At 49.0% G+C, this 20,432-nt stretch overlaps 1 protein-coding gene and 1 long non-coding RNA gene across 6 annotated transcripts in view; one reads left to right on the forward strand and one right to left on the reverse strand.

The window, feature by feature from the left end:
- Positions 1 to 4,303, reverse strand: part of LOC128400992 (uncharacterized) — a 21,630-nt gene extending 17,327 nt beyond the window's left edge. Inside the window, exons 1-2 of one of the 4 annotated variants that reach the window (XR_008327407.1) lie at positions 3,671 to 4,303; positions 1,451 to 1,494 (exon numbers count right to left, since the gene is read on the reverse strand). This is a non-coding gene — a long non-coding RNA (uncharacterized LOC128400992). The remainder of the gene's footprint in view (positions 1 to 1,450; positions 1,495 to 3,670) is intronic. The other 3 variants (XR_008327408.1, XR_008327406.1, XR_008327405.1) reach the window with 3 other exon arrangements.
- Positions 1 to 17,966, forward strand: part of BCAT2 (branched chain amino acid transaminase 2) — a 23,608-nt gene extending 5,642 nt beyond the window's left edge. For both annotated transcript variants that reach the window (XM_053363771.1, XM_053363772.1), the window contains 10 exons: positions 6,391 to 6,465; positions 6,655 to 6,855; positions 7,122 to 7,232; positions 7,795 to 7,914; positions 9,262 to 9,425; positions 10,887 to 11,029; positions 12,310 to 12,395; positions 14,763 to 14,903; positions 15,001 to 15,075; positions 16,764 to 17,966. In XM_053363771.1, the coding sequence (XP_053219746.1) occupies positions 6,391 to 6,465; positions 6,655 to 6,855; positions 7,122 to 7,232; positions 7,795 to 7,914; positions 9,262 to 9,425; positions 10,887 to 11,029; positions 12,310 to 12,395; positions 14,763 to 14,903; positions 15,001 to 15,075; positions 16,764 to 16,802 (1,155 nt within the window). In that variant the 3' untranslated portion in view covers positions 16,803 to 17,966. The remainder of the gene's footprint in view (positions 1 to 6,390; positions 6,466 to 6,654; positions 6,856 to 7,121; positions 7,233 to 7,794; positions 7,915 to 9,261; positions 9,426 to 10,886; positions 11,030 to 12,309; positions 12,396 to 14,762; positions 14,904 to 15,000; positions 15,076 to 16,763) is intronic.
- The last annotated feature ends 2,466 nt before the right edge of the window (positions 17,967 to 20,432 follow it).

Genomic DNA, 20,432 nt, shown 5'->3' on the forward strand with positions numbered 1-20,432 from the left:
CAGGGCCTGCCTCCTCTGTCACATAAAGCGAAGGGAAGCAAGGGAAGGGGTGTTAAGGAGGCCGGAAGCTGAAGGCAAAGCAGATACTGTGGTTAAGGGAACTGGTGCAGAGCATTATAAATGATCTGGGAGACCATTTTACAGATGGCAAACTGAGGCCAAGAGCTAGTGATGTGTCTCTGTGACTGAGGTAGAGTTTCAGCTCAAGTTTCCTGGGCCCACAAGCTACCCACACAGGATTGTAATGCTTGTGGAAGTTGAATGCTGGAAGAATTGGGGCACACAAAGGAAGGAAGTCCTTCACACAAGGGCGTAGTTAAAGAATGGAATGTGCTTCCATGAGAGGTAGCAATGGCTGCCCACTTGGATGGCTTAAAAAGAGCATTAGACAGGTTCAACAAGACCAATAGTGAGTCCAGCAGTCAAGGTGATTTCTGCATGTGCTGTAGAGGGAAGTGAGGGCTTGTCAACCTGGGAAGGTGGCCCATCTAGGAGGAGGAAAGCTCTCATCCTAAACCTCTGCACCTTGTAGGCCTCCTTCTGGCAACTCGTGCAGCCAAGCTGGTGCCAAATGTATTGCTCTGCTTCCCTTTGGACTGTCTCTTGAGACAGACAGATGTCAGCAACAACAACTAAGGCCAGCAATGGCCACTAGCCAGGATGGATATGTTCTGAATGCCGGATGCTGGGAGTCGCAAGTGGAGAGCATGTGCTGTTGCCCTCAGGTTCTGCTTGCAGGCTTCCCAGAGGCACTGTGGGAACAGGATCCTGGATGGGCCACTGGCCTGATCCAGGAGGACTCCTCTTATGGAACTATATGTCACCACCTGCCATCTCTCGCTGCCCCCTTTACATGCTGTTATTCTGTTGGCTCAGCCCCCAATTCTTAGAGTGATAAGGTGGAATCTTTCACGCTCAGTCTTGTCCTATTGTTTCTCCAAGGAAAGGGGAAGTCTCTGGGCCTGCATTGGTTTTGATCCCAGGCACCCATTTAGAAGAAAGAAACTGGTTCAGTCACCTCCAGCGTTGCTATATGTATTCCCACCTTAGCAGGTTTCTTGCTCGAGGGCGGGCTCTTATCTGGATTGGAATGCGAGGGCTTAAGAATCCTGTCTTCCATTCAAATTTGCACAACTTTCTAGTCCTTGTAGTTTTGGAGAAAAATGCATTTTCCTTAGCTCTACATATTTGCCCTTATGAAAAAGCAAAGCAAAGCAAAACAAAACAACTTAGCCCAATCTCAGGGTTTCAAAATTTAAAAACTGGTCTTTGGAAAACAGAACGATGTAGCCAAAGTAAGGAGATGCATGCAGATGTATTTCATTTGCATAAATGAGGCTAATTACTGATTTTTGGATGTGCAAAATTTGAATACTTTTGGGAATTATACCAAGAATTATACCGGCTAAAGGCTGAAACACTTTATGGACCGTTCTAAATAGCCATTTACCTGATCACCAGTGAACTGGACTCCCTTCCAGACAAGGGAAGTGTCTGTAAACAGAGAGCTGGTCATTTCAGGTCATCAATGTAAATGGTATATACGGTATGTGCTGTAAAGATTTTCCAAGGTTCTTTGCCTCTTGCTGCCCCCTGCTGTTGGAATTGTTTTCTGCATCCATTTAAACAATCTTTTCCCAGATTGCAAAATCTGCTAACTACACATTGTCTGGAAGCCTGTTGATGCTTAACATCCAGAGGACCCTGCACTCACAGTCACTGCCTTTCCTTTTTCTGAGTCTGTGCACCTTTAAAATAGGTATCTTGAAGGCAGAAATTCAGTAGGCATTTCCCTCGCAGCATTGCATTTTTGTGCCTGAAGATCTGTTGAATTTCTGCCAGGCACACAACTGAAAAATATACAGCAGCTCTGTCATGGGGAGTGGGAGGCAGATATTCAGTCCCCAAGACTCCCTGTCATCACCCATAACAGTGAACTGTCTTTCCAGCAGAAGGAGAACCAGAAATAAATAGTTTGTATTACTTTGAGCCTCCTCCCACCCTATGTGGAATCCTTGCCTATCCTAAGTATGAAATGCTACAGCCCAGGCCCACTTAAAACCCATTCTTCTTCCACTAGATATTGGGGTCCTAGCTTTCAGGCCGTTATGCAGTTACCGGTTTTAAACCCCAACCCCATCTTTGGGCCCCAGGTGAAATGAGTTGGGGAAATGACCACATTGAGCACATTGTGAAAGGGTCCAGGTTCAGTTCCTGGCATTGCCAATTCAACTGGGCCCTATGGGGGTGAGGAGAAGGCAGGGGGAAAGACCTCTGTGTCCGACACCCCAGGGAGCCACCACCAGTAGGACTACGCAGCGCTGGAGTGGATGGAGAAAGAATCTGACCAGCTTCCCACATTGCTCCAAGAACCCTTCTTCAGAACCACTCTATGGCACTTGGCAGCCGTGGTCCAACCTGCCCCCCCACCAATATATTTTGGACTGTAACTCCAATCATGCTGCCCAGGGATGATGGGAGTTGTGGTCCAAAACATCTTGATGGAGGCAGCTTACACCAAGGCTGGCTCACAAGTAATAGGCTCTGCCCTATTATTTTGCTTTTGGCCTGATCCCTGAGCTGCCATTATGTTGTCTGGCTCTGGTTGGCGAAACTGTGGATTCCAGCAGAGAGAACAGAAGCAAGCCTGTTCACAAGCCTGAAGTCTCCTGCTCACTGGCCTGGTTGCCTCGGCCTTCCTGTCCCCAAAACGAAGCCGTTCTCCTTGATGCTGGCTTCTAAAATCTACCCCAGCTTTTGATGCTAGATTTTGTCAATGCATAGGCTTCTAGGCTCTCTGCTGGCAGTGCTTGCATGTGAAATTTCTATCCAGCTGGAGCCAGCGCCATGTAAGAGTTAGAGTGTAAGACTTTGGCCAGGGAGATCCAGAGTTCAGATTCCCCTTCAGCCATGAAGCTTGTTAAGTAACCTTTGACCAGCTGTTCTCTCTCTCTCTCTCTCTCCCCCCCCCCACTTAGCCTCATGTGGCTAATGGGGTGGGGGCCATTAGCTACTCCACATCTGCCATACTAAGCTAATGGAAGGTAGGCCAAGATACAAATGCATTTTAATAATCATCTAGGTTCTTCTAAAGTACAGTGGTACCTCAGGTTACAGACACTTCAGGTTACAGATGCTTCAGGTTACAGACTCCGCTAACCCAGAAATAGTACCTCAAGTTAAGAACTTTACCTCAGGATGAGAACAGACATCACATGGCGGCGGCACAGCGGCAGCGGGAGGCCCCATTGGCTAAAGTGGTACCTCAGGTTAAGAACAGACCTCCAGAACGAATTAAGTTCTTAACCCGAGGTACCACTGTAATAAACTCTTAAGTGTGGTGTCTTTCCTTTCCTTTCCCTGAGTTGAGGAGGAAAGCAGAGTCTCCTGCCATCCTTCTGAAAGCTGTCACTTCATAAATCTTCATAATTCATTGCAAGCAGCTCACACCTTCAGGCCTGATCAAGAACTCTGTGCGGCTTCAAACCTTGCATACTCTTACAGAAGCTGGCTTGCTAGCAAAGGGTTTCCCTGCTCCCTTTTCCAGCCCATGGGATCCACTATCTCCCTGTTCCTCACTTCCCAGTGAATTGCATGATTCCCAGTTAAGGGTAGAGGACAGGAGGAGAGGATCCAAACCACCTTAGCGCCCATATTCATGCAAGCTTACCTTTTTAAATCTTCCCCCTTTTCTTCACCAAGACGAGCTGTGCTTTCTCCGTGCTTTGAAAGAAAATAGTATTTTAAAAGAATCTCGCCGTACCAGTGATCTCCGCCGCTCTTTGTTCCTGCTGCTTTCCACCCTGGACTGCTGTGATGCAACAGGGGCTGAAGTTCAACTCTGGGAATTCCTCCCCCCCCCCCCAAAAAAAAGAAGATAGAAAGGAGGGGAAGGAGTGGGAGACTTATTCCCGCCTCTGATTGGGGAATGGCTGCCTCACAAATGGAAATTGCAGTGTTCCCACGCTCGGATCACCAGCCTTTTGTGCTCCCTTCGCTGAGCCTGGCAATGAAGGCAGCTCTTTTGAAAGCCGTGGCACTGGTTGCCATTGTAGCAGCAGCAGCAGAAAGCAGGCGTAGAGCAGGGCAAGATCTCTCTCACACCCACACCCACCCAGGGATGTCAGCCGCTTAGCTCCCTGAAGGCCCCTGCCTCATGGCTCCCCTGGTGTTTGCAGATTACACATTAACTGAATCTGTTTGTTCATGGCGAATGAGTGATTAGAGAAGTTGGGTTAGCAGCAGTCCTGCACTGAGGCTGGCTGGCTTGTTTGTTCCTTTTAATCCTGAGGCAGAAGACCCAGCAGCATGACCAGGAGGGTGCTTGTGGTGTCTCTGAATGAGTCCCTGCTCTGGGCTTTCCTCTTCCTAACAAGAGACACACACTCTCCTATGAGAGCATAAGGGTTTCCTTGAGCCTGGTCATGGGTCCGCCCTAGCTACAGGACTTTGATTGGCAGCAGCTCTCTGAAGATCCCAGTAGAGCAGGGGTCGGCAACCTAAGGCCCATGGGCCACAAGCGGCGCACGGGGGTCGTTTAGCCGGCCTACGAGCCACCCCCGAACTGAGCCACCCGCTTGGCGAGTCCCCGCATGCTGCGCTAAACCAGTGCGGTGCAGGGACTCGCTTCTGCAGCGCTGGAAATTGCACGTGCGCAATGCTGGAAATTGTGTTTGTGTGCACGCAGGCATGCGCGTGCAATCCGGCCCACAGAGGGATCTCAGCTGGAGTGAACCGGCCCAGGCGAGGTAAACCTTGCCAACCCCTGCAATAGAGGCTTTTCTCGGCCCTGCTTTCTGATGGTCTTTTTAATAATAATAATAATAATAATAATAATAATAATAATAATAATTTTTTTTATTTATACCCCGCCCTCCCCAGCCAAGGCCGGGCTCAGAGTGGCTTGCAAGCAATAATAAAAACAAGATGAATGATTACAACTTAAAAACAAAAATAAAATACAACATTAAAATAATGGAACATTAAAATATTAAAATGTAGCCTCATCGCAGGAGGAGAAGGAAAAGAAAAAAGAAAGAGAGGGAGGGAGGGAGGGAATCAAATTGGCTCCAAGCCAAAGGCCAGGCGTAACAACTCTGTCTTACAGGCCCTGTGGAAAGAAATCAGATCCTGCAGGGCCCTGGTCTCATGAGGCAGAGCGTTCCACCAGGCCGGAGCCAGAGTTGAAAAGGCCCTGGCTCTGGTTGAAGCCAATCTAACTTCCTTAGGGCCTGGGACCACTAGGGTGTTGTTATTTATGGACCTTGAGGCTCTCCGTGGGGAATACCAGGAGAGGCGGTCCCGTAGGTACGAGGGTCCTAGCCCGTGAAGGGCTTTAAAGGTCAAAAGCAGCACCTTAAATCTGACCTTGTACTCCACCGGAAGTCAGTGCAGCTTGAAAAGCACTGGGTGAATATGCTCCCATGGCAGAGACCCCGTGAGGAGTCTCGCTGCAGCATTCTGTACCCAGCCAGTATGGGCGATGGACACTGTGTTTTCTCAGGAATGAATACCTCTGGATTAACATTCACTAGGCATGCTCCTGCTGCAGCTGCTGAGCCAGGGGCAGGGTAAGAGTTAGGGCAGAGGGAAGACTTGTCCTCCAGAAGGGGATGTGTGAGGCCTAGTAGCTCGGTCCTGCTCTCTTGCCTCAGAGAACAGTGCTGGGAGCTTTGGCCTACTAGGCAGAGGCTGAAGACCAAGGAGGGGGACAGGAAATGCCACCTGGATTGTCCTGGCATTGCAGAGGCCCTGTGTTGATTCTATTCCTGATACCAGACTTGACTGTGGTTTTTTTAGTAGCAGGACCTATAACTATGATCTAGGGCTGCAGAACCAAAGGGAGGCGTACTCTGCGACCAGCCAGGGCACTGCTGGCCACTGAGGAGCTGCACCCACTGCCCCACCCACTGGCCCCATCCATTAGTCAGAGAAGGACCAGCTGCCCCAGGGATTGATTTCCTCTTCCCTCCTCATTCCCTTATCCTTTTGTATTGTTATTTGTTACTACAGGTCAGTGGAACCTGCAGGCGGGGGCTGCCTTCTCTTTTAATATATGCACAGCGCTTAGAAAATTCTATGTGTTTTCTATGTGTTAAATAATACTATTACAGTGGTACCTCGGGTTAAGAACTTAATTCGTTCCGGAGGTCCGTTCTTAACCTGCAACTGTTCTTAACCTGAAGCACCACTTTAGCTAATGGGGCCTCCCGCTGCCGCCGTGCCTCCGGAGCACAATTTCTGTTCTCATCCTGAAGCAAAGTTCTTAACCCGAGGTAATATTTCTGGGTTAGCGGAGTCTGTAACCTGAAGCGTCTGTAACCTGAGGTACCACTGTATAGGGACAGGCTTTAATGCCAGTTCTTAGCCCTTTTCCTTCTTGCCTTCTAGGTTTTGAGAGGGAGGACCAGCGATGCGCTAATTTCTCTTCTCGGTCCCCAGAGATTTTTAAGCACCACGTTCAAGGTGAGGAAACTTGCAGGCTCATGAACTCCTAATCTGGGGGGAATCTGAGCTAGGAAGATGTGGGTTGGATCCGAACCCTCGCAGGGGGAGATCCCACCTTTAAGTTTGATATTGAAAAAGCAAATTCCTAGCCCTCATGGAGGCCTGACTGATGAACGGTCCCTGTTTCTTGTTTTGTTTCAAAACCAGGCCTCGGACCTCCAGATTGAATTGAACAAGCACCCAAAGTCCAAACCGGACCCCAAGGACCTGGTCTTTGGCAAGTATTTCACTGACCACATGCTCATGATAGAATGGAGCCAGGAGAAAGGCTGGGGGAAGCCACACATCAAACCGTTCCAGAATCTCTCACTGCATCCAGCCTCTTCCGCCCTGCACTACTCAGTGGAGGTAACTGCTTCCTATATAAAAAGAGTCTCCGCTGTCAGTTTCACTAGGTAATAATAATAATAATAATAATAATAATAATAAATTTTATTTATACCCCGCCCTCCCCAGCCAAGACCAGGCTCAGGGCGGCTAACAACCAATAATAAAAACAAGTTGATTAAAATACAATTTAAAAACAAGATTAAAAGACAACATTAAAACATTAAGGCAGAGTCTCTAAATAGCTCGTTTCTTCCATACGACTCTTTTCTCTCTCTCCCATCTAGCTCTTTGAGGGGATGAAGGCATTCCGGGGCCCAGACAAGCGCATCCAACTTTTCCGTCCCATGATGAACATGAACCGCATGTTACGTTCCGCGCTCCGTACTTCCCTGCCGGTGGGTACTTCCGGTGAGGCGGCCCCTTGCCTCCCTCTCCTGCAGGAACTGTGGGTTGCTGCATCTTAAGCCGTCTTCAGATATGCCCCCCCCACAAGTGGTGCTGCAAGGTTTGGGGGCTGAGACCCAGGCCCTCCCCCCCGCTCATCCTCGGCTCATCCTCCCTTTGAGCCTTGCCACCTCAAAGGGATGCACAGATCGCTGAGCCTGGCATCTGCATTGACCCAACCGCCCCAGGGCAAAGCCTGAACTTACACTACTTGCATTCGGCTCACCCTCTCCCTTTTCTCTCCTCGGCACAAACAGCGATGCAGTCTCTTTCTCCGCACAGGGTGCGAGCGTATTCATAGAAGGGTTTTTACCTGGGGAATCCGGGACTTGAACTCGGGACCTTCTGCATGCAGGGCAGATGCTCTGCCGTTGGGCTGCAGCCCTAAAGCGTCTTTCTGTGGGAGTGGGGAAAGAGGCTCGCCTTGAGACTCTTGGGGTCCAGAAAGGAGAAGGGGAAACAGCATCACCGGTCTTACTTGCTCTTTCCCCACCCCTCCCTTCTGCACAACAGCCCTTCGACAAGTCTGAGCTTCTCGAATGCATCCGGCGGCTGATCCACCTGGACCAAGACTGGGTCCCACACGCCGAAGCCACCAGCCTCTACATCCGCCCCACCTTCATCGGCACTGAGGTGTGTTTCCCGAGCCCACCTCCCCGCTCTTTTAAGTATACCTTGGAAGTCAAACGGAATCCGTTCCAGAAGTCCGTTCAACTTCTAAAACATTCAGAAACCAAAGTTTGGCTTCTGATTGGCTGCAGGAAGTTCCTGCAGCCAATCAGAAGCCGTGGAATGTGGGGACATTTATATAATTTAGCAGAGTTTAAGCCATCCCCTGTTTGAGTTTATGCAGCGATAAACAGGTTGCTAACCGTTTGAGTCCTATAAATAATTATACCTTCCTGGATGATAATCCCTTTCTGTCCCTTTTAATGAAAACACACATGAATCTGAATCATATTAACATAAACTATTTTACTATCAGATTCATTCAGGTTTACAGAGTTGTTCCTGAAGGCAGGCTTAGGTTACATAACAGATAAACTATATACTAGATAGTAGTGAGTCATGAGAAGACTGCATCCGAGCAGTTACCAGTTAACACTCCTTGCAGCAACCGACCAACTGACAAAACTGCCTGCCCCATAGAGGCAGTTAGTCCTCTCGAAATGTTGGACTTGACTGACAGCTTTATATCCCACACGGAAGCCCCGTCAGACATTCGGCTTCCAAAAGAACATTAAAAAACCGGAACACTCCAGGGTTTGATTGTTCGGGAGCCAAAACGTTCAAGAAATAGGCTGTTCGAATTCCAAGGTATGACTGTATTTTATTTATTGAGAAAGAGGGTGTATCCCTCTCTTCTGCTAGAAAGGCTCCCTCAGCGGCTTACAGGCAGTCAAAACAAGGCAGTCTCTACCCACAGCCCCCCCAAAAGGCCACAGCACCCCAGGGAAAAGGGGGAGGGGGAAATCAAAACTCAGGCACCCCCAGTTTCTAAACAGCGGTTCCTAGATTGGCCAAGTGGAGTAGTTTGGGGCAGGAGCGAGGCCATCAAACCTGATGGAATGTGCCCTGATTCCTGTTTCTCCCACGGAGGCAGCCTGATGGAATGGTGACTGTTGAGGGAACAGGAGGGAGGCTTGATGGAGCTGGCCTGTCGCAGCAGAGCCGATGGAGGGTATTGCTGGACTGCCAATTAGGGGAGCTTGGTCCGTTGGGGGCGCATCATCCTCAGTCCGCCATCTTACAAGCAGCCCAGCCTCTTGGCGTCCTCCTTCTCAGGGTCACCCTTGAGGGAGGAGCAGCGGGAAGAGGATGGGGACAGAACCAGAAAGAGCTGGCTGCCCCTGCCATTGGCTCTTGTTGACTCTGACTCTGTCCCCTGCTGGGCTGCCCTTCTTCCCACTCTGCCCATTCCAATGGCCGCCAGCCAACGCCTGTGCCAACACCTTGCTCTCTCTCTCTCCCTCTCCACAGCCCTCCTTGGGGGTCGCCAAGTCCAGGCATGCCTTGCTCTATGTGATCCTGGGCCCCGTGGGAGCCTATTTCGCTACCGGCACCTTCAGCCCCGTTTCCCTACTGGCCGACCCTCGCTTTGTCCGTGCCTGGATGGGCGGCGTGGGGGACTGCAAGGTGGGCGGGTGAGTACGGCTTCTGTTTCAACAGGTACGGCGGCAGGATGGTCTCCAGCCCAATGCTGCCAAATCCAGGGGCAACCAACATGGTGGACTCCGGGTCTTGATGGACTGCAACTCCCATCAGCCCCAGATAGCATGGCTAATAGTTGGGAGAGATGGGAGTTGTATTCCAGTAACATCTGCATTGGCTACTCCTGTCTAGCCCGACTGGCAGTGGATATCCAAGATCTCAGGAAGCGAGAGAAAAGGGGGCTTATTTCCCAGGTGTTTGGAAATAATTTAACTGGAAATGCCAAGGACTTCACTAGGCCTGGGTGATATATTGGCCAGGACTGGTATGAGGAGCAGACCGCCATGTCAGCTTCACTCAGAGATATATCGCTGGTGAAACCGCCACCGCTCCTGAGTTCCTCTGCTAGAAGCGTCCGCTGGAGGGAGTCAAGAGTTCCTTCCTCCAGTGGGTGCTGCTAGCAGAGGGAATCGGGAGAGGCAGCAGTTTCACCAATGATACATCGCTGAGTGAAACCGCCCTTGCACTCTGCCCTCATACGATGCAGAGGGAGAAACAAGCTTAATAATAATAATAATAATAATAATAATAATAATAATAATAATTTATTATTTATACCCTGCCCATCTGGCTGGGCTTCCCCAGCCACTCTGGGTGGCTTCCAACAAAATATTAAAATACAGTAATACATCTAACATTAAAAGCTTCCCTAAACAGGGGTGCCTTCAGATGTCTTCTAAAAGTCTGGTAGTTGTTGTTCTCTTTGACATCTGGTGGGAGGGTGTTCCACAGGGCGGGTGCCACTACCGAGAAGGCCCTCTGCCTGGTTCCCTGTAGCTTCACTTCTCACAGTGAGGGAACTGCCAGAAGGCCTCAGCGCTGGACCTCAGTGTCTGGGCAGAACGATGGGGGTGGAGATGCTCCTTCAGGTATACTGGGCTCAGGTATATTTAGGGCTTTAAAGGTCAGCACCAACACTTTGAATTGTGCTCGGAAACGTACTGGGAGCCAATGTAGGTCTTCCACTGCAATGTTGAAAAGTTGATATCACCCAGCTCTATCTAGACTCCACCTAGGACTGTCTTACCCGCACCTGTTTGAGCCTCCTCCATTGCTGGATTGGGGAAGGCTGGTCCCCACTCTCTTAAGCTGACATTTGAACAGCTGAGGCTCTTTTTATCGCTGTCACTGAGCGAAATTATTTTTGCATGTTGTTGTGATGTGCATTTTTATCTTTCATGGCTTTGTGAACTGCCCTTGGCGGGTACTATCCCCTGAACGGCAGTATAAAATTACTCACATAAATAAGTGTAATAGGGTTATCTCTGAGAGCTGTGGCCTGCCTTCCCCACACCTTCAAAGAGAGGGTCGACTCGGCACTCTCTGCTGCCTGCAGATGCCTTTTTTAAAAAACCTGACGGCGAAATCCTGCCTTGCTCTCGTGTTTCCCTTAGCAACTACGGCCCCACCATTTACGTGCAGATGGAGGCTGCCAAAGAGGGCTGCCAGCAGGTGCTCTGGCTCTACGGGGACGACCACCAGATCACAGAAGTCGGGACTATGAACATCTTCGTGCTTTGGAAAGACCAGCAGGGAGGTGAGGAACTGGGTCCCTGAGTTGTCGGGAGCTGCGATTCTCAGCAATGGGGGTACTGAGACTCACTGCCTCCGAGAGTGGAGGCAAATAACTTGAATGAAATAAAATAAATGCAGCATTGGCTGGTCTATTAGGGCATGTGGGACGACACTGCTGCATCGACCTCCATCGGCAGTCCAGGGGGTGGCAGGGCCTGCCAGCTTCCTGCTCTTTGCATCAGCCTTGTCCTTGTAGAACTCAGCAGGGAGGAAGGAGGTGGGAACAGAACTAGCCTTACTTGGCCCTGCCCCTCATTGTCTCTGGCTCCGCCTCTCGTTGCCTTTGGCTCCACCTCCTCTTAGTCTCCTTGCCTTCTGCTGTATGACTTCCGATGAGCACCAGCCACCACTTAATAAAAAATATTTGAATGACGCCCTGTATGTGAAGGAAAAGGGAATGCCTCTCCTAAAGCAGGTGCTTCCGGGGACATATGAATGCTTCATTCAGAAGCAAAGTATATTTCTTTTCCCTTTAGATGTATTTTTTTGTATTTTTCAAATGCAAATTTATGTTGATGAAATCTGATTAATCAGCTAAAACTCCTATGTTCAGTCAAGCAGGGTTTCTTTAATCGGGTGGCACCTCTAGCTTTTCTTTTCTTTTTTTAAAAGAAAGAATTTGGACTTTATTTTTAAAATTTTGCAAACTGACTTAAAATCCGCCCCCCCCAAAAAAGATGAGTCCACTGTTGATGCTGCCATTGCATTACAACACGTTGGAAGGAAATTAAAAGCATAGGTAAAGGTAAAACAATTTGCGTCAGCTATTACCTCATCATATTTATGTAGAAAATAAATGTCTGCAGGATTCTTTTTTCTGAACCTTTTCCTTACTAAGTGCAATCCGGGTAGATAATTCCGCCCCGTCCCCCTCAGATTTTGTTCCCCTTTTGATCTTGTTTGTGGTTTATGAAGTGTCTAGATATGTTGGCTCACATTCCTGGCAGCCTGGTATGTGTTGAACCTGCACCATTTAAAAACAAAAGACACAGAATCTTCTCTACATTGTTATTGAAAAACCATTACCTTCTATGGCTTTTTGGATTCATCCACCTCTTCGGCTTCTGACAATTCAACATGTGTTGCCCACGCAGTTTAAAGTATGTTATCTTTGAAGTTATGAGGATGAGAAAATTGGATCTTAACAACAACAACAAAAAAAGCAAAAAGCAAAATTGAAGGGAGTTAGGCTCTGTGTTTATATGTTTTCTGCATGTCTGTCACTGCGTCCTCCCCTTCCAGATCTGGAGCTGGTCACCCCTCCTCTGAATGGAATCATCCTGCCCGGTGTGATACGGCAAAGCCTTCTAGATCTGGCACGCGAATGGGTGAGTTTGGAGAAAACAGGAGACTTTTGATAGTGCTGGAATGGATCTGAGGGTAGGTGGCGGATTTGCAAGCTGGAATTTTGCAGCAAAAATCTTTTTTTTGCTTTCTCCAGATGATCTTTCAACACACCTTTAGAAAGGAGGGGGAAACAATGCATTTTGCTGAATGAGCTAAGTTAGAGAAGCATCTGAAACTGCTTTGTACGGAGTCAGGCCGCTGGCCCACCTAGCTTAAGATTGTCTGCACTGACTGGCAGCAGGGTTTCAAAGCAGGGCACTCTCCCAACCCGTGTTAGGAACTGAGATATGAAAGCTAGGAGCTAAATGGAACATTAAACCTAGGTTGTGGGTGCAACAACGGAATGCCTAGGTGCGCTTTTTTTATATATACAGTGTTTTTCGCTCCATAAGACGCACTTTTTACTCTTAAAAAATAAGGGCAAATATCTGTGTGTCTTATGGAGCGAATGTGTGGTCCCTGGAGCCAAAGTGCCAGAGTGCGGCACGCTCTTGGGCTGCTCTTTGCTGGGGGGGGGGGGCGTGCTCCTCTGCCGGCAACCTCGGCTTCCCCCTGCAGCCCCGGGAAGCTTTGGAGCAGTGGGAGGGCTGTGCGCCCATGCCCCACGCTCCTGGGCTGCTGAGTGGGGGTGGGGGTGCTGTTCTGCCACAGCCTGCCCTTTCCCCTCAATTTTTGGAGCAGCGGTCAGCCTGCCCCACGCTCCTGGGCTGCTGAATGGGGGTGGGGGTGCTGTTCTGGAGCACCCTGCCCTTTCCTCTCAATTTTTGGAGCAGCGGTCAGCCTGCCCCACGCTCCTGGGCTGCTGAATGGGGGTGGGGTGCTGTTCTGGAGCACCCTGCCCTTTCCCCTCAATTTTTGGAGCAGCGGTCAGCCTGCCCCACGCTCCTGGGCTGCTGAATGGGGGTGGGGGGTGCTGTTCTGGAGCACCCTGCCCTTTCCCCTCAATTTTTGGAGCAGCGGTCAGCCTGCCCCACGCTCCTGGGCTGCTGAATGGGGGTGGGGGGTGCTGTTCTGGAGCACCCTGCCCTTTCCCCTCAATTTTTGGAGCAGCGGTCAGCCTGCCCCACGCTCCTGGACTGCTGAATGGGGGTGGGGGGTGCTGTTCTGCAGCAGCCTGCCCTTTGCCCTTAAGCTTTGGAGCAGCGGGCAGGCTGTTCGCTGAGAGAGGAGGAAGAGGACTGAGAGGAAAAAATGTGGCATTAGCAATGCTTTGGATGGAAATGAAGATGGTATTTTACATGAAGATAGCGAAGAAAGTGATGTCAGTGATTGTGAGCAACTGAGCTTCATAAATTCTGATTCTAGCAGTGATGAGTTCTTGGGGTTCGCAGAAGACTAGAAGAGTACTCAAACCTTAAAGCCTCTCTTCATTTGTTAATGACAGTGATGATGGTTCTTAATGCCATTGTTGACTGCTGTTCACTTTACATGGCTGTAATATGATTCTGATATACCAGTTGTTTATTAAATACAGTAGTTCATACAACATTTGATTCAGAATATATTCTTTCTTGTTTTCCTCCTCTAAAAACTAGGTGCGCCCTATGGTTGGGTGCGTCCTATATAGTGAAAAATTCTGTACATAACAAGAATAGGTAAAGGTTAAGGGACCCCTGACCATTAGGTCCAGTTGTGGTTGACTCTGGGGTTGCGGCACTCATCTCGCTTATTGGCTGAGGAAGCCGGCGTACAGCTTCCAGGTCATGTGGCCAGCATGACTAAGCCGCTGCTGGCGAACCAGAGCAGCGCACAGAAATGCCGTTTACCTTCCCGCCGGAGCGGTACCTATTTATCTACTTGCACTTTGATGTGCTTTCGAACTGCTAGGTTGGCAGGAGACATAACAAGAATACAAAGCTGAAAATGAATGAACTGCAGCTAAAATATTAAGTTCATTTTTTACGTGCTTTAGTCCTTCCCCTGCCCACCCCCCATAATATTCTGAAGTGGGTCTATTCTCCAGTCTTCAGAGAGTAGCTGGAAGTGAGGAGGCAGAAAAAGGTCCTCCTTTCCTTCCGCTCTCCAGTTTTAATCTGAAATCTTAGGTGCAGTACTGCACCCAGAGCTCAGAAACTGCTTGAAATTCCTGGTCCCAAAATGCGTCCAGAAGAATGGGAGTTTCGAACACGGCTCCTGGCCCTTCCTGGAGATGCCAGGGATTGAACCTGGAAACTTCTGCATGCCAGGCAGATGTCCTGCCCACTGAGCTATAGCCTCTTTCCTCAATAACAATTGCATTGCTACTCCTTCCATACTGAACTTGAGAGGTTTAATGTTGCTGCTTTTAAAGTAGCTGGCAATGGGTTTGTTTGTTTCTTGTTTTCAATCCTGAATCTCTTTCCACCCAGGGGCAATTCAAAGTTTCTGAAAAGGTTATCACAATGGCTGAGCTGATCCAAGGCCTGGAAGAAAACAGAGTCAAGGAAATGTTTGGCGCGGGGACGGCCTGTGTCGTTTGTCCTGTGAATAAAATCTTCTACCAGGGCAAGGTGAGAGTTAGGACATGGGCCCAGCACTGGCCTTTTCTGAACCGTCTGAATTGTGATTCATGTTTCGTGACGAATCTCTCCTCCTCTCTCATGTCAGAATTACCATATCCCCACCATGGAAAACGGACCTGAGATTGCAAAACGGTTTCTGAAGGAGCTGACAGATATTCAGGTATAGCTTAGCAAAGTGGGGCGGCGGGGTGGGGGTGGGGGGACGGACAAGTTGTTTTTCATTTTAAGAAAACAGTTTGTAGGCAAAGGGCAGAGTCCTGGGTCCTTATCCTGCCTGTGGTTCCCTGTTTGACCACCAGTGGGCGCAGCGACCTTGTGGAGTAACCTGCCTTTGGTACCCACTATGCAAGAGGAATTTAATACAGTGGTACCTCAGGTTAAGTACTTAATTCATTCTGGAGGTCCGTACTTAACCTGAAACTGTTCTTAACCTGAAGCACCACTTTAGCTAATGGGGCCTCCTGCTGCTGCCATGCCGCCAGAGCACGATTTTTGTTCTCATCCTGAAGCAAAGTTCTTAACCTGAGGTAATATTTCTGGGTTAGCAGAGTCTGTAACCTGAAGCTTATGTAACCTGAAGCGTATGTAACCCGAGGTTCCACGGTAGGTTGATTTAACCTGGAAGAATGAAGTGTAAAGGGATAATTGTGCACAACTGGACACACTCCAGGAACAGTGGGGGCTGGCAGCAGATTCCACCCGTTCTGATCTGGAACGATATGCCCTTTCCATCGCAAGGGGAAGCCACTTCCCTGCTTTTCCACCAGTTCACCCCACATGTTTGATAATCTCTTGATGACTTTCAGCTGCAGGTGTGTGGACACACACAGCAATTTTCTTTTTGTAGGGATGTAAAACCTTCCCAGAATTTTTGAAGCTGTGTGTTGGGCGGGGGGAGTGGTTTGTTTCCACCCCCAAACACACACCCCACCTCATAAATTTAAGGGGAGGTGGGAAAATAGACTTCCTTTTGCTCCCTTACTGCATTGTGGGGTCGGGCCCATTTCTGCCTCTCCCGTCCTTATCCCAGTGTCAGGCAGCTGCAAAGCCTAGAGCTAAGCAGGGAAGTGGCCGCAGCTCAGGGATAGCTGCCCTGAGCTCAGACTCAACCCCCAGCAGCATCTCCAGGAAAAGCAGCATCTCCAGGAAAAGCAGCATCTCCAGGAAAAGACTCCCGGGGAGCTGCTGCCAGTCAGGGTTGACATTACTGGGCATATCATTGTCTGTGAATTTGCGGCCAGGTGGCATTTCCAGCCATGCTAACTGACTACCGTATTTTTCCATGTATAACACGCCCCCGTGTATAAGACGCCCCCTATTTTGGGGGACTCAAAATCAAGAAAATGCACTATGCACTATCCGCGTATAACGGCCTCGGTCCTGTATATCTCCACCCCCACCGTTCAGCCCGGACACTGAGATCCAGCGCCAAGGGCCTTCTGGCGGTTCCCTCATTATGAGAAGTGAGGTTACAGGGAACCAGACAGAGGGCCTTCTCGGTAGTGGCGCCCGCCCTGTGGTACGCCCTCCCTTCAGATGTGATGGAAATAAGCAGCTATCTTATCTTCAAAAGACATCTGAAGGCAGCCCTATTTAGGGAAGTTTTTAATATTTAATGCTGTATTGTTTTTAACACTTGATTGCGAGCCACCCAGAGTGGCTGGGGAAACTCAGCCAGATGGGTGGAGTATAAATAATAAATTATTATTATTATTATTATTATAAGGCGACACCTTATTTAAACATCAAAAATTTGGGGGAAAATATACTTATACACGGAAAAATATGGTGTATCTTCCCACCTTCCCATATTTATTTATTTATTTATTTCTCTCTCTCTCCCTGCAGTATGGACGTGTCGCCAGTGACTGGGTCTACCCAGTCTGACGTAGGCTGAGCAACACCCCACCGGAGCCGCCTCTTCTTCTTCCTCCTCCTCCTCCTCCTGCTACAGCCTCTCCGTTTTTCTCTCTCATCTTACCAATGCTGTATTTATGACTTGGTTCTATAGCTTTGACAGTCCTGCCTTTTTCTCTGTCAGAGTTTGGACTGGACCGGTTATGCTCTCGGATAAAGAGGCCTTCTTCTGCCTGTTACAACTGCAGGCCGCTTTGTGGCGGCGAAACACTCCACTCTGGGATGTGCCCAGAGCTTAGAAGAGCTCCTGCTCGCATCTTCTGTGCAACGGGAAGGAATCTTTGGACTGAAATCGCCGCCTCCGCTGCTCTCTCTGCTCCAAAATTCAACCGCTTCCTGCTTTTAAAGTGCAATATTGAGAGAGAGGGAGAAACTGATGTGTCTTCAAAACTGTTTAAATCCACACAGAAACTCACACATGTTTTGTGTTTGTTTGTTTTTTTTAAAAAAAGTAGTTACACATCCAGGATCTGTCCGGAAGAGACTGTTTTTAATTTTTTTTAAAGTATGTTCTTGGATTCACGCAGAAGCACAGAAGTCTCAAGTCTAAACTTTTTGCTCTGGCAAAAGTTAGCTTTCGTACACTAGTCACCGGTGCTAAAAAAAGCTTGACTTTTGCTTCCTGATCTGCAGTTCTCCAGACGTTTCAAATTTACCGCTTGAACATTCTTGCTGCCTCTTTTTTAATATTCCAAATCTGTCTTGGCTTAGAGTTAAGAGAATCCATCTGCATTTAGGGGTTGCAAACTAGCTTTGAACCCCAAAACGTATTGGGAACGGGAGGCAGGTTTTTTTACATTCAAAAAAAGCCATTTAAAATTAAAAACCATCTCCTGGAGAAGCTTCTGAGCACCTGTTTCTGATTTCCCCACATGGAACGACAGTCCATTTCTTTTAAGCAGCAACTTGTTCTGGAAAGAGTTCTGAGGAGAACGGTTTACCACAGGAGGGGGGAAGCTGTGGCCCTGCTTGGGCCTTGATGGACTCAGCTCCCATGAGCCCCAGCCGGCATAGTCAGTGAAAGGGATGATGGGAGTTGTAGTCCAACAGCATCTGGAGGGCCACAAGTCCCCCACCTTTGATCTGAAGGGTGCTGTGTTGTGCCAAGAAGAATAAAGCTAGATTAACACCGTAGTTGTGGGTCACATATTCCATCATAAAGAATACCAGACGCAGGGGTGAAGGGATGTCCAGCTTGGGGCGGGGGGGAGGCGAGGTGCCAAGCCTGTTACCCAGCTTGAAAGTGTCCTTCAACTCTCATGGTGCCTTTTTGCCTGGGTGAAAGAGAGAGCGAGGTGCGTGAAGAAACTATCTTCACTGCTGTATGAAGGTAACATTGATGGTCGTTGCTCCGCCCACTTTTGCCTCTGGCCCCGCCCACCACTGGCATGTGGACCCTGAAAGCTCGCTCAGAAGCGGTAGTTGCCCTCAGACTGGAAAAAGGTTCCCCACACCAACTTACACAAGGCACCAATGATTGGTTTTCACAAGGCACCAATGAATGCTGTTCATATTTGCTTGTGTGATTTCTGTTCCTAACTGGGTGAATGAGCAACTTGTGGCAATTTCCATTCCTGTTTCTGTTTCCGATGGAATTCTCCAACATCCTGAGTACCTTGTGCAGAAGTGGTGGTCATAAGGCCCAAGGATGCCTCTGGGTTTGATGGAAGCCCAGGGGGAAAAACCCCTCTGGAGTTTTTTCAGGCTTTTCCAGCTTACTGGACCACAATTTCAAAAGCAACGGCAGCAACACTCTGCCAGCTAGGAGACCCCTTTTAAGTTCACATAGTTCTGAGTGCTCAGCTTAGTGTCTCTCCAGACACAGCCTTTGAAGTCTGTTCACAAGAGGTTTCCTGACAAACTACTTGTAAACGGACTTCAGACTGAAGTTGCTCTGCACCCATCGGTTAATCGGCCTTTGAAGTCTATTGAAACTGCTTGCAAACTGATGAGGTGAGCCCTTTTCAGGTTGCCACTTGACCTCAGAGTTGGCCAGCAGGGTGAGGGGAAGGAATGATCCATTCAGTGACCATATCCAGTCCCCTCCCTCTGCTCCAGAGCAATATGGGAAATCAAACTGGAAGCCAGCCTGTGGCCAGCAGCAGGGTAGAGAGTGGAATGTGGCTATGGCAGGCCTCAGTACTTGCAGGTGGCACTGTGGTCTAAACCACCAAGCCTCTTGGACTTGCTGATCAGAAGGTTGGTGGTTCGAATCCCCGTGATGACGGGCTGAGCTCCCGTTGCTCTGTCCCAGCTCCTACCAACCTAGCAGTTCGAAAGCATGCCAGTGCAAGTAGATAAATAGGTACCACTGCAGCAGGAAGATAAAGGGTGTTTCTGTGCGCTCTGGTTTCCGTCACGGTGTCCCGTTGCACCAGAAGTGGTTTAGTCATGCTGGCCACATGACCCAGAAAACTGTATGTGAACAAACGCCAGCTCCCTCGACTTGAAAGCGAAATGAGCGCCACAACCCCATAGTTACCTTTGGCTGGACTTAACCGTCCAGGGTTCCTTTACCTTTACCTTTTTTTACTTGCAGGCCTTGTGGCATCTGCCCTGGGATTCAGGTGTTGGTGCGGAGCCTGGTTAAAATGCATTTATTTCAGGGGACCCCAAACTCTGGTCTGCAGAGTGGTCTGCAGGCATCATCCAGGTGGTCCGTGGCGTGTGTCTGGATTTGCGATGGAACAGAAGAGGTGGCCTATCCATGCATTAAATAGAATTCTGTATGTTATGGAAAAATTAATGACATGTCATTACAATTGCATGGGGATAAGTGCATCTGCACAAAGATTGCCCACAAAACACCCAGCCCCCTTCATGGGACTCCAGGAAATGCAAGAGGAGCTCTTCTGCAAATGGCCTTTGTGACATAAGTCACTTAAATGGGAACAAGGGATCCAGATGCGCCTATTGACAGCAGATGCTTTCACTTCGCCCTGTTTTATCCACGAATCCACCAGTTTCTCGATGAAATGTCGCTTTTACTGATAAAATCTGAGCTGGAATAATTCAGAGAGAGCAATACAGCAGTCGTGCATGGCCCCCTAGTCAGCCTCAAGGCTCCTCTGGTTACAGAGCAGGAAATTCTTTCTAGTCTCCCCTCTGTGAAGCTGATTTAACAAGTACAGTCATACCTCGGGTTGAATATGCTTCATGTGGAGCGTGTTCGAGTTACGCTCCGTGGCAACCCAGAAGTAATGGAGCGCGTTGCTTCCGGGTTTTGCTGCTCGCGCAGGCGCTCAAAATGACGTCACGCGCATGCGCAGAAGCGGCGAAAAGCGACATGCGCAGATGTGCTGCCCCTAGTTACGTTTGCTTCTGGATGCGAACGGGGCTCCGGAACGGATCCTGTTCGTATCCAGAGGTACCACTGTATTGGTAGGCTATCCAAGCTGACTTGTCAATGAATGAAACAGGCCTGTGACAATGTATTCTGGAGTCAAGATATTCACCATTTCAAAAGAACGGCCCAAACTCACCGGGAAAAGGCAACCAGCAAGCATTGTTAGGTGTCTTGACTGACAGGCACCAAGTCATACTCTCACATTTCTGTTGTGGACCACCTCTTTCTGTGACATTTGTATGATAATTTGGGGT

Source organism: Podarcis raffonei, chromosome 13 (assembly GCF_027172205.1).
Source record: "Podarcis raffonei isolate rPodRaf1 chromosome 13, rPodRaf1.pri, whole genome shotgun sequence".
Classification (NCBI taxonomy): Eukaryota; Metazoa; Chordata; class Lepidosauria; order Squamata; family Lacertidae; genus Podarcis; species Podarcis raffonei.